General features: G+C 47.9%; 1 protein-coding gene across 3 annotated transcripts; it reads left to right on the top strand.

Annotated features, from left to right (window-relative positions):
• Positions 1-4,861: 4,861 nt before the first annotated feature.
• On the top strand, positions 4,862-21,160 carry NPL (N-acetylneuraminate pyruvate lyase). Of its 3 annotated transcripts, XM_044439169.1 has the most exons (12): positions 4,862-4,929; positions 6,929-7,032; positions 8,654-8,727; positions 9,478-9,565; positions 11,860-11,917; positions 12,723-12,798; positions 13,776-13,868; positions 15,128-15,276; positions 15,859-15,905; positions 17,151-17,235; positions 18,314-18,353; positions 20,348-21,160. In XM_044439169.1, exons 2-12 carry the CDS (start codon positions 6,968-6,970, stop codon positions 20,497-20,499), a joined length of 927 nt encoding a protein of 308 aa, XP_044295104.1. In that variant the 5' UTR covers positions 4,862-4,929; positions 6,929-6,967; the 3' UTR covers positions 20,500-21,160. The 3 variants fall into 3 exon arrangements, 2 of the variants coding, with proteins under 2 accessions (XP_044295104.1, XP_044295105.1); XR_006415583.1 differs by having other exon boundaries at positions 15,859-17,235; positions 20,348-20,363; XM_044439170.1 differs by lacking the exons at positions 18,314-18,353; positions 20,348-21,160 and having other exon boundaries at positions 15,856-15,905; positions 17,151-17,226.
• The last annotated feature ends 2,102 nt before the right edge of the window (positions 21,161-23,262 follow it).

Below are 23,262 nucleotides of genomic sequence, written 5' to 3'. Positions count from 1 at the left end.
GGCGTTTTAAGGGCTAGGCAAGGGCCAAGGGTGAAGGCTTTTTGAGTACTCCCACTGCTGTTTTGCTTCTTGCTTTTTACTTTCTTCACCTAGCGCTCGCCTCCCCAGAGTTGTTCAATGCTGACAACCCTGCTAAGAAAAAGCCTATCCCTGGGAAAGGTCTATCTTAGAATCTATTCCCTTCTATGGAAGGGAATAACCTATTCTGTTGGATCTTTCCAAAGATGCACATTTTTCTTAACAGAGTTGTCTAAACTTCTGCGGGCAATTAGAGTGCTGAATTGACAATCTCAGCCTTCACATCTTGCACATAAATAGGGCAGCTTTGTGAGGTTGGCTTGCAGCATGGAGAGAAGAGACACAGAATCGCAAAATCCGAGCTTGGAAACCGTGGCAGCTTCCATCCGCTCTGCTGACATCACTAATTCAGTTGCAGCAGAGAATCTGGTAAAGTCGATGTAAAAGATTTATAAGACACCTTTTAGGGTGCCGGTGTAGTAAAGTTAAAATTACAGAGAACAGTGGAACAAAGGGACCCAATAATAAACCAATTCTCTAATCAAAAATAACAGTTAAGAACAGATAATACCCTATATCCAATGGTACGCAATAAAGATCTGATTCATTTATAGGCTGAGGTGAAAAAAGATGGGCTTGTTCAGGCCCACTTGAATGACTGTAATGATGGGGCCTGGAAGACATGAATTGGAGGATTGTTCCACAGGCAGGGGACACTCCCAAAACGGCCCCATCCCTCAACCCTCAACCCTACGCACTTAATTGTTTTGACAGACAGACATACAGGCAGAATCTGCAGGGTTGATCTTGGAGCATGGCCTGGCTGGCAAACCACACCCAAAGTGAGGAAAAAGCTGTGTAACAGCTCTGGATGTGCTTCTACGGACTGTTTCCCAGCCTCGGTGCTCTTTCTAAAGAGGCAGCCGCCAGCACCAAGCTTACAGAGAGTTACAAAATAATCATTACGCTTCACAGATCTCTTCCTCAGACTGAACATTATGATGAAGAAAAAGGTGTTTGCGGCGGCACATGAAGAAAGTCCCCGATGTGAAATGAAATTTCAGGATTAAATTAGAAATTATTCTTTCATAATTTATGAGATCTCATGGGTGGGATGGGTTTATGATACATGGAGGGCATATTATAAATGTATACATTATAAAATGGATGATTGGACCAGACAGTGGGGAGAAGAGCTAAGTGAACCATCCCAATTTGGGACTCCCTGGATGTTTCATGCTACTGATGGGAACCCTCCCTCAGTGCCAGCATGGCCCATGGTCAAGAAAAGTGGAAGCTGTAGTCTAAAATATCTGGCAGGCACCAGGTTGGGAAAGCTTGTGCTAAACCCTAAACATGGAGGATTTGACGCAGGGATGAGCGGCAAGTGATTCTTCACGCCTGAGACTCCAACTTGAGCATTCTTGACCCTGGCGTTTCTAGCAGGCACTTCTGGAGGCTGAAGGCCCAAATTTCTTCTGCCCATCTCTGGTTTTTAGAAAACACACAAGGCAGAGTGATTGACGCACACTTCATAATCTCTCTCCAACAACAGGAAATGCCTGATTTTGTCTAGGTGTAACCAAGTACCAGGGCCAACTAATGGCTGAACTATAGAATGACAATAATCAGACACATCATCATCATCACTATCATCTGTTTTACTTTGCCAAACAAATTGGAATTCCTGCATTTGCATTTCATCCATTTAAATATTGTGCTTGATAGTTGCACATTGGAATTGGGGAATTGATCTGTGCTAGTACAGCAGATCATCTCACCCCTTGTTGGGGCCCTGATCCCAGTCATGTTCTCCACACGCTGGTCTTTGGAAACCGCAAAAGACAGGACCAATTACACATTATATCAACAGTACATTCTTAGGATCAGCTAGATTTTCTTTTTTTAAAAATGCACCAACCCCAAACCCCCAGAGTACCACACCGGGAGGAGAACATGCCTAACCTTTTCTGCCCACACAATTTGTCCACCAAAAATTGCTACCTGGAGCTGCTATTTCCTCCCCTAACCCTAAACATGCTATTAATTATGCTAGTAACATTAATGTATACTTTAGCCCGCCAACTGAGATGTTTCACTCTTCTGTAAATCCAGTGCCCTCTAATGTCAGATTCGTATATTGCACGCAATAAGTGCCAGGTTAATTTTTTTGCAGGATAAATTGTGATTACCCATACATAGTGATTGGGAATGCAGTGGTATCTTGGCTCACAAACTTAATCCGTTCCAGGACTCTGGTCATGACCCAAATTGATCATGAGCCAAGTTACATTTCCCCATAAGGTTTAATGTAAATAAGGTTAATCTCTTCTGTAACTATTTTTTTTAATCAGAAAAAAGTATTTATTTATTTATTTTTTGAGTTATATCCTGCCTTTTTCCTACAAAGGGCTCAAGGCATCATTCTCCTCCTCCATCTTATCCCCACAACAACAACCCTGTGGGGTAGGTTGGGCTGAGAGTCTGTGACTGGCCCAAAGTCACCCAGTTGGCTCCATGGCTGAGCGGGGACTCGAACCCGGATCCTCTGAGTCCCAGTCCCGTGCTCTTAACCATACACCACAGAGGCACACTGTGAAGCAAAGTGACAAAGAACAACAAAGATCGCAGCCATCTCCCCACCCCAAGCACAACCATGATCGCGCCCATCATCCCAGTGTGCTGCGGGGGGGGGGGGGGGGGGGGGGGCGGGAACGGGGGCCCGGGGGGGGGGAGAGACGGGGCGTGATCGTGCTGGGGGGGGAGATGGCCAAGATCACGGTTGTGCTCGTGCAGGAAAGCCGGGCGTGATCTCAGCCATCTCCACCCCCCCAGGCCGCAGCACGATCGCAGCCATCTCCCCACTTGGGGGATGGGGTGGGGAGACGGCCGCGATCACGGTTACCCCCCAATGCGGATTTCACGATCCGAGTCAAAATTTTTATGCAAGTTTTGTTCGCAGCCCCATTTGGTCGTGAACTGAGGTGTTCGTGAGCCGAGGTGCCACTGCGTAAGGATCCTGGTTTTGGTACCAAACGATGATCTTTCCTAGGGCCTTCATTGCTGCCCTTCCAAGTCTCCTGCTGATTTCTTGGCTGCAGTCTCCCTTTGAATAGAAGACCGAGCAGAGATATGCGAAATCTTTCACACTTTCCATTTCTTCACGGTGGACTGTATAGTTGTGTAATTCTGTCGTCATGATTCCGCTTTCTCAATATTCAGCTGCTTCTGTCCTTCCTTCTTTGACTTTGACTATGATTAGGAGTCCTTTTCATTCTCTGCTTTCCTCTGCCAGGAATCTGGTATCATCGGCATACCTTAAATTCCTGATGCCTCTTCCACCATTTTTCATTCCTTCTTCCTCCAGTCCTGATCCAGCTTTCCTTATGAAATATTCTGCATGCAGATTGAATGGACAGGGAGATAAACTACATCCTTGTCCAACACCCTTAGCCTATGGGAAACCATTCTGTTTCGTCGTCTTCTGTCCTTCCTGTCCACGAGGCAGTTTCCTCATCAGGACGAGCGAGTGCTGAGGTTCTCCCACTTTTCTCATCCACCGCTTCTCATGATACACACTGCCAAGGCCTTTGCTGTAGTGAGTGAAGCACAGGCGGATCTGACATTCTTTGGGCACTCCAGCAGGCAACTGGAGAGAATCTATGATTATGTATTTGTTACATGTATATTTTGCCTTTCCTCCAAGGAGACCAAGGAGGCACACACGAGTCTTCTTTCCATTTTATTCACACAACGACCCTGTGAGGTGGGTTACCTGGAAGCAGTGACTGGCTCTAAGCAGTCGAGTGAGCTCTGTGGTCAGATGAGGACTAGAACCCGGGTCTCCTGAGCCTCAGTCCCACACTCCAGCCACGCTGCCACATGGGTTCTTGTGACTGTGTGAGTCCTTATATTTGTGACATCTCTGATAGCAAGCGATGCGAATCCCCTCCCTCCATGACTGTGCCATTCCGTGAACCTTTATCAAGATGGGGGGGTGCAGCAGCTGAGCACAAGTCAGCCCATGAAGCCCCTTTAAAGAAAACAGATGAATAGCAACAAAGCTATCAATCTCCCTCCAGCAATGCCTTGCACGAAAACATGTGCAATTTTTAAAAACATGCACTTGGATGTCTCTGACAAGCAACTCCACGCCACAGTCCTCCAAATTTTAGGAAAGGTGACAAAAGGACCGTCGCCCTGCACGTGGACTTCTCTTTCCTGTCACGAGTGGAACAGCTAAGTTACTCCCATTGGATCGGGGCTTTCCAAGCCCTCTCAGTGGTCACTTAAGCTACATCATGGTGCCTTCCAGCCCAAAGAGGTGCTTTCCCCAACCTGGTGCCCTCCTCACACCCATTGTTCATCTGTGGAAGGGGAGAATGTGCATTGTAGTCCTGGTCACAAAACTGAGGAAGTCTAACTATGCTATGATAAATGTGAGCTGTTACTATTTCTGTCCTGCCCCACGGCCAAAGCTCTCTGGGCAGTTTACAAGCATTAGAGAATAATCCTACGCGTGGCTGCACAAACTTCCTCCAAAGAGGCGGGACCTCACTGCAGAGGTCCTCGTGGCTTTCAGGGATCAGTATCTGTAAATAAAAGAAACATCTTTCAAATTCAGCTTCAGCGTAAGAGCTTCCCACCCACCTTCCCAAAGCTGCTCTTCCCCTGTGCAGAGAAGCTTTGCACGGGGACACATCTGCGCATTACAGTATCTCCTGACCCTCTAAAGCAAACCTCCCTTGCAACTCGAGCTCAGGGCAGTGGCTTCACGGGCGGGTTCTGAGCATGTCTCATTCTGCCGGGCATGCTCAGTGGAGTTATTTTGTTAAAGGGGCAGCAGATTCGGTCTGGCACAGAACTGAGCTGAGCACAGCCCGGGGAGAGGACCATCTCCACCTCGAATCGGTGAGCCAACCCTTTTCCACGTGTAGCTTGTGCCTGCCGGGTGCATGGCTGGATTGTCCCAGGTAGGGCAATCTCGGCAAGAATAGGCCCGTCTCTTCTCTGGGAGCCCCAAACCCCAAACCAAAAACCCCACTTTGGGGGAGATGCTGAGAATTAATTGCATTGCCCTGCTGAAAGTCTGGGCGCTCGCCGGACGCCGGCGATGCTGCCGCCGCGGCCGTCGGTCTTACTCTCTTGCAAAGAGCGCAGGCGCCCGGACTGGCACCGAGGGGCGCGCCTGGGCGCAACTTTGCGCCTCGGGGCGAGCAGGCAGGACGTTCGTGCGCAGCGCGCAACACTGTCGCTGGACTTTCCTGGCGCTGGACAGCCGAGGCGCTGCAGGGACAGACGTGGTCGCCCACGAAGCCCAGGCTTCCCTGCGCCGATGCCTTCGCAGCCGCTGGGCTTCGCTCCGCGGCCTCCCGCCGCCCTCTGGGGAGAGCGCTTGAACAGCGCGGGGTTGCACTGTGGAACTCACCGCGGTGGGAAGTACTGATGGCCACCATTTGGGCGGCTTTGTGGAGGAGGAGGAGGAGGAGGAGGCGGCCACCAGTGGCTACGAGCCTTGCTGGCTGTGGGCTGCCTCTGCAGCCAGCGGCCCCCTGCCTGCCCGCACCAGTTGCTGGGCTACTGGGCAGGAGGAGGGCTTGCACCAGTCCTGCTTGGGCAACCGGTGGGCAGCTGACTTGCCCTTGTGTGAATGGAGTGCTGGATGGAATGGACGCTGGGCCTCATCCAGCTTGGCTTTACTTATGTTCTTCCTGTCTCATGTTCCCCTGGAGGACCCCAAGCTACTTCCAGATGTAACGGGGCAGGCAGGGACGGAGGGGAGATTCTGGATCCTAGATGGTCAGCAGTCCCCTGAAAAATCTTGTCCACTGGCTGGCTTGATGCAGTGGCCAGCTGAACCCTTCCAGGTGGCCAATGACCAGGTCATGAAGTCAGCAGCAGGAGGTCTGACGGTCTCTTTCCGTGGTGATTCAGTTCAGTTCTCATGCCTCACATGTTTAATTCCCTGTGAATTCGCCCCATCCCTTTTCAGGCCTTATCAGCACTGCTTGTTTTGTGGAGTGGATTTGCTTATCATCAGCTGCTTGTGTTGAGATAATCAAGAAGGCCAGGCAGTCCTGTTGTTCCTGCTGTTTATGCCCTGTATCGGCACTGATATACGGCAATAAAAAACTCTAAGTATTGCTCCTAAAAGAGGCTGACAAATTCCATTTGTGTCGGACTTTGTCTCTAAGGCTTCGATATTAACAGAAGCAACAGTGACACATGCGCTGGTGACTTCCCGTCTTGACTTCTGTAACGCGCTCTACGTGGGGCTACCCTTGAAGACGGTCCAGATGCTTCAATTGGTTCAGAATAGAGCTGCCAGGCTGCTGACGGGGACTGGGAATTGTTCTCATATAACCCCAGTTCTCCGTCAGCTCCACTGGCTCCCCATTGAAGTCCGGGCCCAATTCAAGGTGTTGGTAATGACCTATAAAGCCCTTAACGGCTTGGGTCCTGGTTACCTGAAGGAGCGCTTACATCCATATATGCCCAGTCGCCCCCTGAGATCGGCGGGAGAGGCCCTTCTCTGGGAGCCCTCCGTGAGAGAAATTAGGAGGGTGGCTACTCGGAGAAGGGCTTTCTCAGCGGTGGTGCCTAAGTTATGGAATGCGCTCCCCAGAGAGGTCCGCCTGGCGCCGTCATTATTTGTTTTTCGGCGCCAGGCTAAGACCTTTTTATTTAAGCAACATTTTAAATGCTAAATACAATCGAATTTTATCTGGCCAGGGCGGCTTATTTTATAATGTGTGTTTTAATTAAGATTATTTTATATGGATATTTTAACTTATTGTTTTATCTATGTTGTAAGCTGCCCCGAGGCTTCGGCGAATGGGGCGGCATAAAAATGTTTTAATAAATAAATAAATAAATAAAGTTACCCAACACATACCTATTTCTGCTCCAGCCAGGTTCTTCCCCTTTCTTTGCGTTTATCCGCTGCTCCATGGCTCCCCAGAAGAAGCTGCAGGGCCTGGTTGCAGCCACCATCACTCCAATGACTCAGGATGGGTAAATAATTCCTCTGCCCTAAAAGCAAAGACTGGTATTAAAATAGGAGTGGCCCAAGTTCTTGGACTGTTGAATCGTTCTGTGGTTGTTCTTGTTACATGCCATTGAGTTGTTTCTAGCTTATGGTGACTACAAAATCCCTAGGACATCCTGCTTAGCTGTTCCATTCCATCCTTGCCCATATGCAAATCAATTTGCATATAGGCAAATCAATTACCTATATGCAAATCAACATGGGCTTCAGAAAGACAATGAACTTATGGGACTTGGTCTCTCCCCCTCTGTCCTTGGGGTGCTCTCTAGCCTAGAGCAGCCTTTCTCAAGCCCTCCAAACATTTGGATGATAGCTCCCAGCATTGCTGGTTGGGGATGATGGGAGCTGAAGTTTAGAACACCTGGAGGGTGATACTAGGACTTGACAAAATCAGCTGCGGCACAACATGGTGGGGCTGGTTAACCCCGTTTTCAAGCAAGGGAAAGAATTAATGTTAACGTCTAAGGAGGCAGACGAGGGCATAAGACAATTAAGTCCAGAGTCCAAAATTGCTGAACCGCTTTACTATCTCTGGCCTTTGGGCCTTGCACAACTTGAAGACCGACGGAAGAGATGGAAATTGGAACCTTCTGGAAGGTGCAAGGCCACAGGCCCTGTCCAGGAGGCAGACAGCACTGGGGTGGGTCACTCGTGGCTCTCCCAAGAACGTGACTCTGAGCCAAGGTCTCAGCAGACCCTGAAGCGGAGAAAAGACCTGACGCAATGCCGATGGTCCGTTTGCACAGATTAGCTCTTTTGTTTCAGCCAGGATGTGGTGACGCTCTTGGTGTGCAACCCTATGGCGTCCCCGCAGTGTCTGGGGGCCGGGGGGGGGGTGACACAGGATTATTCAGAGTCCAAGCTCCCAGGAGGAGGTTGGAGTTGGGTTGGCGTCCCCACCACACCCACCCTAGAAGGAACCCCACTGGCTGCATCTCTGAGGCTGGAAACCTGCCTTGGAGAGGGCCAAAGGGGTGTCCCAGTGGGGCAGAGAGGGGAATGGCTGGGGCTGATGGTTTATGCCAGATGGTGCCCCAGCATCCTTGCCTCCCCCTCTGCAGGGCTTCATTGAGACAGCTGAAAGATGGAGATGGAATACAGGGCATGCAAGAGGGTGTAAATTGTTTCTGCCCTGCTTTGGGGCTTGCGTGCATGGAAGGCAGACAACATAGGATAGAAACACAGAGTCAGAAGGGGCTCCCAGGTCATCTAGTCTGACCCCCCAGCTCCAGCTGACTCCACTCATGACATGCCTACCATGCGCATGTCCAGCCCATCCTTGAACAGGATCATGCCTCCCAATGCAGTTATGAGCTTTCTAGGAACCTTTCCTCTAAGGCAGGAACTGTAAGGTAACCTTGGACCATTTCCTCCTTGCTTTTTGCTCTGGCAAGTGTGTTGCTGGGGGAAGAGGCTAATTATGACTTCTTGAAATCATCGAGTGTTTTGTGTCAGTCACAGAACAGCAGAGAGAAAGCTCCAGCTATGTAAAGCTTGCATCTCTTAAGAGATTCAATTTACCAGATATTAGTAGTCAAGGAATTTAACAGTTTGTGATATCTCTTATCTTGCACTGCTTTCTTTTAGAGAAATCAATCTCTCTGTGATTGGGCGGTACGTGGACTATCTGGTAAAAGAGCAAGGAGTGCGGAATGTATTTGGTAAGACGGGGCTTGTCATGTTTGCTGAGAACATTTGCTGTTGTGCAAATGAGTCAAAATGGGTAGAGATGCAGGCAGCCAAAGGCAGCCAAAAAGCCAACCGAAAGCAAATCAAACAGTTTGGTTTAAAGCTGGTTTGTAATCCTCTCTTGTCTGGGTGCCAGAAGCCAAAATCCTGGATTTGGGTGTCATGCAAAAGTCTCCCTGGTGTGTGAACTTGCCAGGGAAGGGCAAAGCAGGAGCAAACAGGGCCTGTGATTTGTTAAGCAATTCATGAGTAGCTTAAAGTGATGTGTGCGTGTGGCTGGTCAAACGCCAGGGGATTGCCAGCACCACGTGTCAAGCAATCACTTGGTTGCATTTGCTTTGCTTCTGAATTAGAGCCAGAGAAACTCAGGATATCTTAGGCTAACTCCTGCCTGGGTGTTGCAATGCAAGGAGGCGCCTGCTTCTTTCTAAAATAGTCTTGCTTATGAATGCATTAGGTGGCTGCAGGAAACCCCATAGACTTTGAAGGAGCCAAAGGGCTCTGCCTGTTGGCAGCCAGGTTTTCTGGGTTCGTGTGCTGGTTTTTTAATTTGCTTTGCTTCTAGGGATGAAATAGCAGCAGCATTGTCTGCCTTGGCGGGTGATGTGATGCAAAGCTCCCAAGTCAGACAATTCGGAGGATGAGAGTCCATCTCTCCTACATGCATTGAATTCCCTCTCTCTGTGTGTGTGTCTCTCTCTCTCTCTCTCTCTCTCTCTCAGTGAATGGGACGACAGGGGAAGGCCTGTCTCTAAGCATCCAGGAGAGGAAGCAGCTGGCCGAGGAATGGGTGGCCAAGGGCAAAGATAAGTGAGTAACTCAGGGGAAAGATTGCTGTGCATTGTGAAAAATCACTGCCTACCTAAGCAAAAACACTCGACTGAGAAACCCAAGTGCCCTCTTACTTCCCCTTTTTGGCCTTTTTAACTCCCTGGGATTGGGGAGCTGGCAGAATATTGCTGAACTAGCAAGTTAGAAATTCTGGTCTGGTTTAGTCAGCCTTGCTGAAAGAGGTGGGGAAATAGGAAATTATTTTTTAAATGAGCTGCTGTCGGTGTCCTGTTTTGTCGAAATGATTTCCTGCAGCAGAAGCTGAGGAAGGATAAACTAGCATATGTGAAAAGGGAGAAGGTTCGCCTCTGGACAGAATTCTTTGACTGCTACAGTCCCGGCCCAGATAAATGGAAGAGTCTGATAGGAACAGTTAGAACCAGACTTTGGGATCTGTCCCAAAGACAGAACCAAGCTTTGGGTCCAGTACTTCTTTGAGCTGTGGGCTCTGTCCTGTAAAGCAGCCGTGACTGGGCCAAATCATTTCACCTCCCAGTTTGCCGTTCCTCCACAGCTGCAATAATGTGGAATAGATACAGGATCTGACTGCTTCACTGGATAACATGCAGCTTCGAAAGGGAGGTTCTAGGCTGCTTGCAGAAGTAAGAACAGGGAGGTGAGCTTCCTTGTTTCTGCGAGTGTGTGAAATGCAGGCTCGTTGCCAACATTCTGTGTTTCATTGCATTGTTCCTCTTTCGCTCTTTGGACGTGTTTATCCTGCATGACTGGAGGTTGTCCTGGAAGCTTTGCACAGAACGGAGCCTTCTGTGTGAGGCAGTCTCTGGGAATCCTTCTGCACTTCTGTGCAGGAAACCTCTGGACTACCCTGCATTGCTTATAGTCACACGTACAAAGTGATTATGTATACAGTCGGAAGGACTCACTCAGCCTTCTTTCGACTTTCAGGCAGGTTGGAATACAGGTCCCAGCATCTATAGTTGGCACTGGCCATGATGGATAGGGCAGATGGAACCTGTGGTCAGGCACATCTGGAGAGCACCTGGTCTTCCCCTCGCACATGCACAATACTACGGAAAGGGTGATCTGAGTGCAAGCAGAAGAATAGCCGTGTGGGCACAACTCTTTCCTTGCACTCCCAGTACAGGCACACGCATCCCTGCCCCTTGTGTGGTTCGAAATGCATGTCTGGAAGGGCAAAGATGCAGCTGAAACGCTGCAGCCAAAATATGGGGATGCCATTCAGAGTGGCGAAAAGGTGGGAGCGGAGAAAGCAAAACAGTCTACTTTCTCCCTTCCGTCTCCATTGCCAGCTTCTGAAGCAGCTTTTATGTGTGTGTTTGTTTGTTTGTTTAGAATATTTGTATACCCTGCATCAGCCAAAAGGCTCTCTGAAATGGTTTGTGATAAACTGAAACTACAAAAGCCCATAATCCCAACCAAAAATTACATATAAGCCAAACACAACATTTAAAATATAATCCCAACAATAAACCCAATGAAACCCCGTGCATAATCCGTAACAAGCATCCACAGCAAATCAAGCCAGGGTCAACCAGCAGTCAAGATAAAACACCATATAAAACATAAAACACTGTATAAAACGTAGTGATTAAAATAATGGCTTTTAATAATTTTTTATTCCTTCAGAGCGGGCACACACAAACACATCGGCAGACACATATGGTCAGAACTCTAATACGTGGGTGTCCATGTGGAGGTGAATTGGCTCTTACCAGAATTGTGCACACGCCTGCTCTGAAATATTGCAATTATTACATTGCATTTGTAGCCCACCTTTTTCCCCTGGCGAGGGACCCAGGATGGCTTGCGCTGCTCCATTTTATCCTTATAACAACAACCCTGCGACATAGTTAGGCTGAGAGAGAGTCACTGGCCAAAGTCACCCAGGGAACTTCCTGGCTGAGTGGGGACTCGAACCTGGCTCTCCCAGGTCCCCAGTTCAAAACTCTCACCACCACGCCGCTCTCTAAATAACTTTGAAATATGTCTTGTTTGTCAGGGCCTTTGGCTTGTTCAGCCTACTTTGGTTTATGAAAATATGTCTTCCTGTGAAAACCAACAGTATTTGAAAGCTTCCCCTTCAGTCGTGGTGTAGCCAATTTATTTATTTTAGGATTGGTGGGGTTTTAATGTTTGTAAACCACTCAGAGAGCCCTCTGGGCTATTGGGGTGGTATAGAAATGTGATAGATAGATAGATAGATAGATAGATAGATAGATAGATAGATAGATATCAAAAAATACCATTAATAGATATAAAAATAAAGAAAAGCTATATTCCATGCTTTGCAGGCTGGATCATGTAATCATTCACGTTGGAACACTGAGTTTACCAGAGTCAAAGGAACTGGTAAGTGTCAAATATATTCTCCTCCCCAAATCTATTTATAGTTTGACATAGTAGAAAATGGGTGAGCAAGAGACAGCTCTTGCCAAATAGCGCTCAGGGAAATAAGTGCTCAGGGAAATAAATAACAACACATTCCATGTGATTTCTGTATGCTTGCCCTTAATTTGGTACAGGGGGTGCACCCGCTCCTTCTGGGCCATATAAATGTAAGAACCACATGCTCAGTAGTCGTGGCCGAGTGGCGAAAGGGATGGACTAGAAACCCACTGGGCTCCTCACACAGGGTCCAGTCCTGCTGATTACATCTGGGTGTGTTCTTTTTTTGCATGTGTTTATGCGAAAGCCACTGGCCTAGTGGTTAGAGTGTTGAACTGGGGATCAAGGAGCTCCAGTTTTAGCTCCCACTGAGCTACTGAGCTTGCTTGGGTGACTTTGGACCAGTCTGAGACTCTCAGTCTGACTCCCAGGGATGTTGCTGTGAGGATAAAACTGAGAGGAAGAGGAGGATTAAGCAAGCCACCTTGAGTTCCTTGAAGGAAAAGAGGCAAGTTAGCAATACAATAAGTAAACAAAACACAGTTAACATGTGCTGGAAAAACATCTGTTGGTAGAGGCGTATGCGAGATTTTAAGAGGAAATAGTGTTCTGTCACCTGAAGGTTTGTGCATTCTTTCCACACCCTTATCTGGCCCAACATAAATGATGGCCAAGTTATCATGCTCAGATTCCATCTTCTCTGGCATTATCATAACACCAATCATCTTTATCTATTGTACTGCCAGCTCATCCCTTCCTTTCCTTTTAGGCTAAGCATGCAGCAGAAATAGGAGCAGATGGCATAGCTGTGATCACTCCCTCCTTCTTCAAACAGGTGAACAAAGGTGAGTAGCCCATTCGATGGTGGACCGTGTCCCTGTTAGAAATGCCCATTGCCCTGTCCAGACCTTCTTGCTGCTCTTTTGAAGCTCGCCAAGGCCCCTCCCAGCGGCCCCAGAAGTGCCCCAGTGGCACAGCCCGGTGTCTCCTGTCCCAAGGAGCTTGTTTTAAAGGGCGTCTAGTCTGAGTTTGGATAGCTAGCTGTGAAAACGCCCATCCAAGTACCTGGGGAAGCAAAACGTTGTTGAACAGAAAGCGCACAACAGGAGCGGAGGATTTAAAAGGGCGTGCACTCAACACAGACGTGCACACACAAAAGGGAAGGGGGAACTGGAAAGCAGCATAAAAATACAAAGTTCAAATTGTGAGCACAGTTCCAAAGCTCTTTGACCATCTCAGACTTGAAACCACAAAGCTAGCTAACCTGCCTCGGTTACCAGATACAATCCTCAGCTGGGCTTTCCTGTGAGTCGTGTAGCCAGGCACTGATGAACAGGGCCGCTGGTGACAGCTGGTTCCCCTCCAAAGAGGGAACCAACAGCGGCCTGAACGCTGCCACTTATTCCCCCCTCGAGCCGTCGGAGCCCTCGGTTCCATGGGGTGACGTCCCTTGCGCGTTCCCAGGTGGGACCTGCTGATTAATGCCCCCACCTCTGCTGTGCTCTGCCCCAGGGAATGTGCATTGTGCTGTCCTCGCATGACTTGCAGCATCCCTGGTGTTTTCCTCGTCCTCCCTCCACCCAGCCGAGGTGCCGAGACAGCCCGGAAACCGCCGGCTGGGTTCTGCGCGCCCAGGTCTTGCTTTACGTCCTTCCTGACCCCCACGGCGTTGCGCCATCCGTGCATCTGTCCGGATATTAGCCCACAGCTCCCGTGCTGGGCTGAGGGGCGCTGGGCTCACAGTGCGGCACGCGATGTCCGTGGATTGTGTTCATCTGCAAAACCGCCCCGTTTCCCACTGCCTTCTTTGCTTCATCTTTAGACGGGCTGGTCGCCTTCTTCCGGGACGTTGCCTCTCAAGCACCCAGCATCCCATTCTATTATTACCACATTCCAACCCTGACTGGTATCCAGAGTAAGTGATGCTCATGCGGATCGTCCTCCTAGTCGGTCTAAATGCAATGAGGAGGCTCAGTTTCGGCTTTTTGCTTGACGCTATTTTACATTCCTCCGTGGAACGTAAGCCAATGTCCATGGAATGGTGTGCCTGGAACTTCGGGCATTATGCGTCCCCAGGAGCTCTACCTGCCGGGCCCGAACCAGGCCCAGAAGGGACTACCTTCCCCCTTGTGGACCTTCAGACAACGTGCAGGCAGCTCTTTCCTAAGAGGGCATCCTTCCAAGTGGGCCCCATCAAATGCTGATGAACTGACGTCTTGGTAAACGTGCCCGAATTGGCGGTGGTCAGGACAACCTAAAAAATCTGCAAGGGCAGAATTAAGAAATTGTCTCAGTGATATTTCTGCTATGAGAACTTTGTATAAGTAGAATGGTCCTGTTTAATTTCAGCACTGGACATAATATTGGTAAATTTACTAGAAAGTTACAATGAGAAGTATAGTCATAACTACAGGTAAATGCCATTTTATCTCTCTCTGCTTATGCTAGTGTAACCGAGAGGTTCTTTTTCTGGTCTATCTGTCCCAGGAATGGGCAAAAGGTAGGCTGGGAACTACTGGGAGATTTGAAAAAGATTTGCAAGGATTTCTGACTCCAATTATGTAACAATAGCAATGTCTCTCCATTGTCTTAAGTTACAGAGAGAGGACATTTGGGGTGACCTGAAGTGGATTTTTGTGCTGACGGAATATGAATTCCATTCAGTTCTGGTCCCAAGAACAAATTCCTGAGCTCAGGATTCTAAGTGTCTGTGATTCTGCATGGCTCCAATCTGTGAATCTCCTAGTACAAAACAGACCCTACAGGGCCTGAATTGTGCCCACCCCAATTCTGATTTAGAATCACTGCAATTGTCATGGCTTCCCCCAAATAATCTACAGGATTATGTTTCAGTGGGAGCACTGAGATTACTCTTTGACATCACTTTGCCCTTCAAGAACTACAATTCCTAGAATTCCTGGTCTGAAGCAAAGGAATAATTCACTTTACATATAGGGTTTACACTATAGTCCATCACATCACCAGAGAATTCTAATGTTATTCTTCCCAGAATGAAGAAAAGGAGATTTTCTGGGTGTTCTTCTTAGACCTTCATGAAAGACTGCAGGGGAGAATTACAACAGGCATTGTGTGATTGCAGTGGTAATGTACCTTGTCTGGTAAGATCTGAAAACAGGTTATTGTGATTCTCTCTCTCCCTCCCTCCCTCTCTAGTTCGTGCTGAAGAGCTGCTAGATGGGATGAAAGAACAGATTCCCAGTTTTCAGGGTCTGAAGTTCAGCGACACAGACCTCCTGGATTTTGGACGGTGTGTGAAAAAAAACACTGAAGGCAAATTAGTGCTCCTGTATGGCGTGGATGAGGTGAGGACTTCCTATGTGAATTACTAGGCTGTAGGAGAACCCCAAGATGGCACAAAGGCACTGTAGCCAAGTTGGGCTGTTCTTTTGCGGTTCTCCTAGATCTCACCGGTCCCTTTCCTAACCAAACAAGAAGTTGGTGTGTTCCACATTTCGAGCTACCTGCTAGCTACTCAGTGGGTTGGAAAATGGAGAGCAAGTCTGCAATGTAGGTAGCAGAACAGTTCAGAGAAGGAACTTTGGGACAGGGTGGGAAGAAAGGAACACTACCCTAGCCTGGTGGGATCTCAGGCAGTGGTGGGCTGGGCTGAACCCAAAGGAGTTGGGTGCATAGGAAGGGGCAGGTGGCTGCAATGCAGCACAGTGGTAGGGAAGCAAAATGGCAGACCATCTGCCCAGCTGACTCTGTACCAGGCCAGGTATCTCCTAAATTCTTCCGTAAGCCAAGAAGTCACCGCGGTGGTGACTTCTGGAGCAGCTTTCACCCAGCAAGTGTGGAAATACTCGAGCTGTTCGACGGAATGTCTCTTCTTGGCTCAGACTGCGTGGAAATAAACCTCACCCTTTTGTTTTGCTGCCAAGTAGCAACTCCTGAGTGCACTGACAGCAGGAGCAACGGGGGCAGTCGGAAGGTCAGTGTCTTGGGTCACCCTTTGTGCACGGAGGGGAGGGCGTTTGGGGGTGGTGCTGCGGACTCTGCAAAAAGGACTCTGGTGGAACGCATTCTGCCTGCCTGCACTGGCTCCGCTGACACGGCTGAGCGCCGAGTGTGAAGGCTTTGACCCAAAAACGTACGAGAATTCTTCTGTCTATGCGCCTAGTCTCTTCCTGGTTTCTCCTGTCGGCGCCATCCTGGTGCCTTCCGAATATCTGGGACTGTGTCACCTATTAACCGTAACCAGCATGGATAATGACCAGGAATTACGGGCGCTGCAGCCATGAGATTGGGCGATCACCATGCTGGGGAAGGCTGGTTTGGCATCTGCAGGAATATTCTTGTTAATAAAATGCAGCAGACCATTCCATGACCTGCAAAACTTTGTGCATCATGCCAGCCATTATGGGATGCACAGGCTTGCTGAGGAATTTAATCAAAGTGGGGAGGGGCACAGTTTTGGATTCTTGGCAGCGGCTGAACTCTGACACTTTTGGGAGTTGGGGGCCAAGACTAAATTGTAGCCATTCTTGGGGAATGAAAGGGCCTGGAAGTAGGAACTGGTGAGGAAAAGGCATAGGATGCAGGACAGAGGGGAAAAAAAACTTTTTTCCTGGTGCTTCGTTTTTTTGATCTGTTCTTGGGGCTATTTGGGGCATTGATTCAGAAAATTGGATTGGCTGGCCTGCATCAGCTCTGGTTTCTTAGATATGATCAAATTTATATAATTTTTAGTCAGTTTTTAATTTAATTTAATAAAACATTTTTATCCCATCTTTCACTAAACGTCTCAAGACGGCTTACAGTTTTTGAAAAGATCTTGCTGATCAATGTGTTCTTCTGTTACCTACTTAGTGTTTTTGCAGATATAGTGAGAGTGTTTGTGCATTTTGTAATTTTACATTGGAAACACTGGATTCTAAAGGGTAATTTATGAACTGTATTATAGTTTTGATCATATGGGAGGTGTGTGTATATATGGCATTTATACTGTATCTCAAAAACTAGAGCTGAGAAGGGAAAATTGGTGCCATTTTTGGAATCTGCGGGTTAAATATACCCAGGAACAGGCGTAACATTCGAGGCACCAAAACCTGTGTTGGCCAGTGACTCTACCAGCAGTACTACCGTTGCTGATGCTGTTACCAGTGCAGGGATGCTGTTGACCTGCCTGCAGTTGTGAATCTGTATTTCCTTTGTTCACTGGATTATTTTTTAACAGCACCTATAACTACTTCGGCAAGGCAAATAACTTAATGCTGGAAGCTTTTGTCAGAGGAGACCTGCACTCAGCACAGAAACATCAGGTAGGTGTCTCTGCCTGGAGCTGGTAACACCAGGACACCTTTTTTTCCTCCCTTGTATCACTGGTAATTCCAGCTCACTTTATGCAGCTAGAAAATTATTTCCACACCCTTTTCTGGCTCCCTCAGAAGGTCAGCTGGAGAGCCGTAAATCCTGAAATATGTCATTATGCAAAAGTGGCAGGCAAGCTACTCTAGCTTCAGGCTATCAACTGTAGCTCCATGCAGTTCGTGGAAGTCGAAGATCCAGACCTGCTCTGCGTAACACAGGCCCACTTGCCCTTCAGCATTACCTAGGCGAAAGCCTCAGGAAAGAAAGTTGAGAAGACATGGATGCCAATTGCTACAGATCTCCTGGTGCAAGCCCAGTGGGCTATTAGGCCCATCCTCAAGGCAGTGTAGCCCCTCAGGCCCTTGGAAAACCAAGTTACCCTTTCTTGCAGCTCTTCCAGCTCTGATTCCCACCCTTTCCACCTCTTCATGAAGAACCTGCATTCCCACAGTTTCTGAGGGCCGAGCTTGGCCGCCATCTTGGTCAGCCTCTTCTCTCTCCACTGCTGTTCCCGCTGTCTCTTGCACCCTCATCACCCATTCCCTGGGTGGCTCAGGATTGTTCCCCATGTCTTCTTGAAGCACTTCTGCAAATATGTGGGGCCCAGTCTCTCCACGCTGATTGGCCATGGGGCGAACACACAGAAGCAGGCTTCCGGGCCATTAAAACTCCCTGGGTGAGGCAGCTTCCTACACCTCCTGCACCTGCTATGAGCCTAACTAGCAGGGTGCTAGTCCACCTGCCACAGGTTCTGTGAACCCTGAACCAGCTGGCGGAACAAGGAGCCCTTTACAAGCCTCTGCCGGCCCCCAGCATCCTGCTTATCAGCTGTTGGGAGCTGGCTCCCTCTCCCAGCTGTGAGCTGAGCAGAAGAATTGCACTAAGAAGGCCAAGAGGTAAATAATCCTATGAAAGGCCATATGAATTTGCAAATTAGTGCTGCCCATTGAATCGGAGCCGCAGAATGTAATACAAGCGAAGTCCTATAATAATAGTGAAGTAACATTAATCTTCTTTTGTTTCTCTTAGTTCCATATCCAAGAGTTCCTTGGCTTTGTCATTGCCCAGGGTAGGTACTACAAGCAGTTTCAAACCCTCTTTGCTCCACCGGTATAATTACTCTAACATGGATGAATACTTCTGAATGCTAAGATCTTCTTGGGCAATAGAATTCCAATTCTGTCATCTAAGAAGGTCAAATACGCTTGCAAGACACCATTCAACCATCTATCATCCCTTTCTTCTTTGATAAAAATGCCCTTAACATGTTCTTCAGGTATAATTTTTCTCATAGCATCATAAAATAGCAGAGTTGGAATGAGCCATGAAGGCCCTCGAGCCCACCCTTCTGCTGTTGCAGGAACCGCGTTACATCCCACTCACACAGCCGTCCAGGTTCTTACTGAATGTTTCTCCTGTGGGAGAGCCCACCTCGCCTCTCGTTTTAATTTTCTGATTTCTGTATATTCAGACTCTGGCTTCCTTTCCTTTCCGAATGCAATTCTATTTTTTTATTATAATGGCGAGGCTACAGTAACAAGTCAGTAACACTAGGAAATGAAACACAGATAAGGGTGCATTTATTCCGTGCAAATTATTTGCCAAGTTGTTTAACATGAAGATAATGTTTACATCCATTTGGATTATAGGATAATGTCCATTCCTGTACAAATGGTGTGTGTGTATTTACAGTGCTTTGCTCTGACACTGTACTTGCTCTCCTTTGAGATTTCCACGTTTTTTGTTACACAACTTGGAAATGAAATCGATTCCATTGACATTAAGTTGATTTGCACAAGGTGCTCAGCATGAGAAGGTGCCGAGTTTTATTGTGGCACAATTTGCTTTTGTAAACGAAAACAAGCTGACACGGGTTGGTTGGTTAAGTATGCACCTCTGTAACTGTGGCACATGTAAACAAGGTCTGGTGTATTCCAGAAGTCAAATACTATAAGTAGTTGAACGGTGTGTGCCAGTTTGCAGTTCCAGGGGTCCATGAGCTCAGAGTCTGGTTCCGGAATGCCCATAATTTTTTGGAGAGCTTATCTCAACAAAAAGCTTCAAGAAAACCAAGAAATCCCAGAGAAATCTGGGATCAAGTTCTGCAGAAGCACCACCTTAAGATCCAGATGTGCAAAGCTGATAAGAGTCTTACCCAAGAAGACTTGCAACTGTAATTGCTGTCAAAGGTGCTTCTGCCAAGCAGAAACTCAGAGGTAAACATTTATGCAACCAAGTGCCAGTGGTTGTTTACTTTTGTGCCACAATAAGAAACATTTTCCACCTTTCAGATACTGAGTGTCTTATGTGTAACAAGCAGCAACAAAGCCACTTAAATCCATTTCAGTTCCAGTTTGTAACTCAACAAAATTTAGAAAAGTCACAGGGGCCAATCCTTCTGCAAGACACTGTATCTGTTTTCATGTTTTCCATCCGTTATATTTGTGCAATGCTGTCCTGCTCGATGCAATAGAATTTAGCTAAACTGTGCAGATGTTTCAGCTTTAGCTGCAGTGATACTCACACCAAGTAATAAATGTGTGTGTGATATGCTCAGCTGGTGGGGCATCGCAACCACGGCTTGGCAAGCCTCGTTTTCAGCTCTCAGCTCTGCCCCGAACAGCTTCTGCCCCACCTGCAACATGGAGATACTGCAGAACGTCAACATGAGGATGCACATGAATTTTATTAACGGATATAAAATATCTTTTGGGGGGGGGGGGTCGTGAGGCCGGAGTGCTCTTCCTAATTACTCACACAGGAACAGGCAATAAAGGTTTAAAAACTTTTATTCCAAACAACTTCAAAGATATGCAGGCAATGGGATGATACAGGAGCTGTTAGTAGCAGTCCTAAGCACAGCAATCTTCTCGCTCTGAAGCCTGACCCTCGCTGGGAGCTTCTTGCTCTCTTACTCACGCTAACGACTCCTCTGAGTCGTTAGGCATGATAGGGTTGGGGGTTACAATGGTTTTGCGTTATGGGCCATGTGTGTTCGTCATGGTGTGGCATAAGAGGTATATTTGAGGGTTTTCTATATGGTGTTTGTGTTTCTCCTTATAGGCTTTGGAGTTCCACAGATCAAAGCAGTCATGACTTTGGTATCAGGGATACCCATGGGCCCCCCACGCCTCCCACTCTTGAGCGCCTCTGCGGAGTTTATTGACGAAGTAAAAGCCAAACTGGAGAGCTTACGGAACCACCTCTCCGGTTGACCTGAACACGGAAGTGGTCTTCGAAGCGTGGGCCCATGCGACTCGGCGATCTGGTATCGCCCGAAATGTAGTATTAGAGATAACACAGTGACGGCACAACTTTCATGAGGGGATTGGCAAATGGGTCTGGATCGCGTGGCTGTCTGTCCATGTCCTCTCACCTTGTCTGTGTGGAAGGTGGAAGCTGTCTGCCCCTAGGCTCTCATGGCTCTCCAAGAGAATGAAGCTGCTCGTTTTGAAGAGAGCAGGATTCCATTTACAGGAAGTGATGCGGTCCCATTGCTGACATTCTAGGATTCTTGCTGGGGATAAGGCAGAGCATGGATTGGGCTGACTGACCGCTGTATTTCTTGTAACTTTTATCTCGGAACAAAAGAAAGAGTCCATAACTGAAAGCTCTTAGTCTTGTTTTACAACTGTAGAACTCAGACTCTAAGCTGCGGGATGATTAGAAATTAGTTCTGGAAATGTGCAAGGTGTTTTAATGTCCTCATGAATAGTAAAGTGTTCAGCCAGAATAATGCTCCCCAGTCCTAATGAATGTTGTCTATTCTAACTCAGAATAACTGCTGATTTAAGCCAATGAAGGAGTTACAGTACAGAGAAGTGTATGTATGTACAGAAATAAGTCCCATTAATTAAATGGCACCTAAGTTCCTCAGGTCAGTGTAGAAGTATACAGTAAAACAGCTGCATTCTCTTACTTTCCATACACTGGAAGTGGAAAGGCTTCTTGTGCTGCTCTAGGACTTCACTGTTTTGGTGTTAAAATGGCTCCTGTAATAGCAGGGGTGTGTGTGTGTGTACGGACACACACACACACACACACACACTTCTCCCTGGGCCTCACTGCCAACCTAGGAAATTCAAGCAGCTGAGAGGGGCCTCCAAATTTTTCAGACCCTCACCAATGCAGTGTTTTTAGCAGTTGCAAGTGTCGGGGCACCTCGATAGCAGCCAAGAGACAGGATATCCGGGTTGGGTCAGGAAAGACCCCTTTCACCTTGAACCTCGGCAGGTCTATTGGAAGATCCTTCAGGCCCCCTGCAGTTCCTTACGACAGCCAGCGGGCTCCCGGGTGGTGGGTCTCACTGCCAACTACAAAATCACAGCCCATGCAGGTATTTTTATAACCTTCCAGTCACATACAGAGTATTAGGTTTCCAGATAATGCTAACATAATAGCATCTTGATGTCTTCATACACAACGCAATACTCTTAACGGATCAGAAATGCCTGTGACAACAGAATAGGAAATTTCCCTGACTGAGCCTTATTGGCAAGTCAATCCAGCGAATTCCTGACAGTTTGGATCAGCCTCTGTCTGCTTAAATATACAAATGTGTCTGATTGAGGAACCACTCCGGAAAACTGGTTTGGCAACTACACTTGCCTCTGTTAAGCTAGATGATTAAATGGGTCCATTCAGAAACAAATGGACACCTTTGGCTCAGCTCGCTGCAGCTGATGAGAACACAGGTATTTCCCCACTGATGCTGTTAGCCTCCAGCAGCTTCTCAGTCCAGCTAAGAATTCCTACTTCTTAAAGGAACAGCAATGCCAAACAATAACCCAGCTTGGAATTCTGCTGCTTTCTGAGAAAGGGGTTCAGGTTTGATTTTATAACACAAAGGTACATAAAAGCAACCTCCTTCTCCCAGAATTTATCTGAATTTCCCAACACAAGCCATGGTGCACATGGTGCAGGCGCAAAGAACATGTTGCTGACTGCAATTCCCATCAGCCTTAGCCAGCACAACCAAAGGTGAAGGGAGACAGGAAGTGCAGTTTGATGGCATTTGGAGGGCCTTCTGCTGCAGCTGCCATTCTTGGAAGTGGATGGATCTTTCATCTTGAACGTGAACGAACAAAGAATAGCAAAATCCTTTTTCCTTCTCCTTTTTGGGTTGAAATTTATCAATTGAGCACCACATGGGTCAAGCAAGGATGCCACAATCAAAGGTCGAGCCAAGGTTTCTACGGAGAGCAGATTCGTTTCGTTTACACACACGAGGTGTGTTCAGGTAGCTTGCGATAATTAAGTGTTCTGGGAGAACACTTTAGCCTGGGCTTCTCTTTCTCCCCTTTCACAACCGAAGGCCTTGCTGTCACCACTTTCTTAAGCAGCCCAGCTGCCAAGAGGAAGTGCTGAATTCTTGCTATTTCTGTTTGTTCCTTGGCTTGTTGTGTGTTGCCCACGGCCCGAAGCTCTTCTGCACGGCGCACAGAGCAAGCAAGCCTGGCCTGCTCTCTGCGAGGTTTTGAGGCAGTACCCGGGCTCCCTCTTCTGGCCAGAGAGCGGAATAGCAGCCCTGGTGGTTGCAGGAGGGGCCCACGGGCAATCGCAGCCACCAGGGATGCTCCGAGCACCCCCTGCGAGCCCTGAGGGAAGGACTGTATAAGAACCAGCTCCCCCCTTCAGGCCTGGCCTGAGCAACAAAAGGTTTTTGATGTTGCTGGAGCTCCCTGCGCCTTCTGGGACCCCTGCCTGCTGCCTTGCTCCTGCCTCTGCTCCTGCCCCATGCCCACATCCACCTGTTCCAGCTTCTGTTCCAGGCCCAGGTGTCCACTTCTCCCTGGCTTGTCTCTCTGGCTTTCTCCCCCCCCCACCCCACTTTTAATTTTTTTTGTATTTAATTTTTTTAATACAGAAAAAAAAACATAAATACAAACACATCACAATATGAATAATATGACATACAAAAGCTCAACTAATAATTTAAAAAGGTAAATAATACAGTGCCCCACCACCCTGGAGACCAA

The sequence above is a fragment of the Varanus komodoensis genome, unplaced genomic scaffold (genome assembly GCF_004798865.1).
Source record: "Varanus komodoensis strain SLA01 unplaced genomic scaffold, ASM479886v1 scaffold34_1, whole genome shotgun sequence".
NCBI lineage: Eukaryota > Metazoa > Chordata > Lepidosauria > Squamata > Varanidae > Varanus > Varanus komodoensis.
The sequence above is the reverse complement of the archived record's forward strand: the minus strand, read 5'-3'. Positions and strand labels throughout refer to the sequence as shown.

Excerpts from the sequence above, each read along its gene's own strand:
- NPL (XM_044439169.1), top strand. The coding sequence starts at position 6,968 with ATGGCTCCCCAGAAGAAGCTGCAGGGCCTGGTTGCAGCCACCATCACT. Across the intron at positions 7,033-8,653 it reads ACTCCAATGACTCAGGATGG|AGAAATCAATCTCTCTGTGA; the intron begins GTAAATAATTCC and ends GCTTTCTTTTAG. Across the intron at positions 11,918-12,722 it reads TACCAGAGTCAAAGGAACTG|GCTAAGCATGCAGCAGAAAT; the intron begins GTAAGTGTCAAA and ends CTTTCCTTTTAG.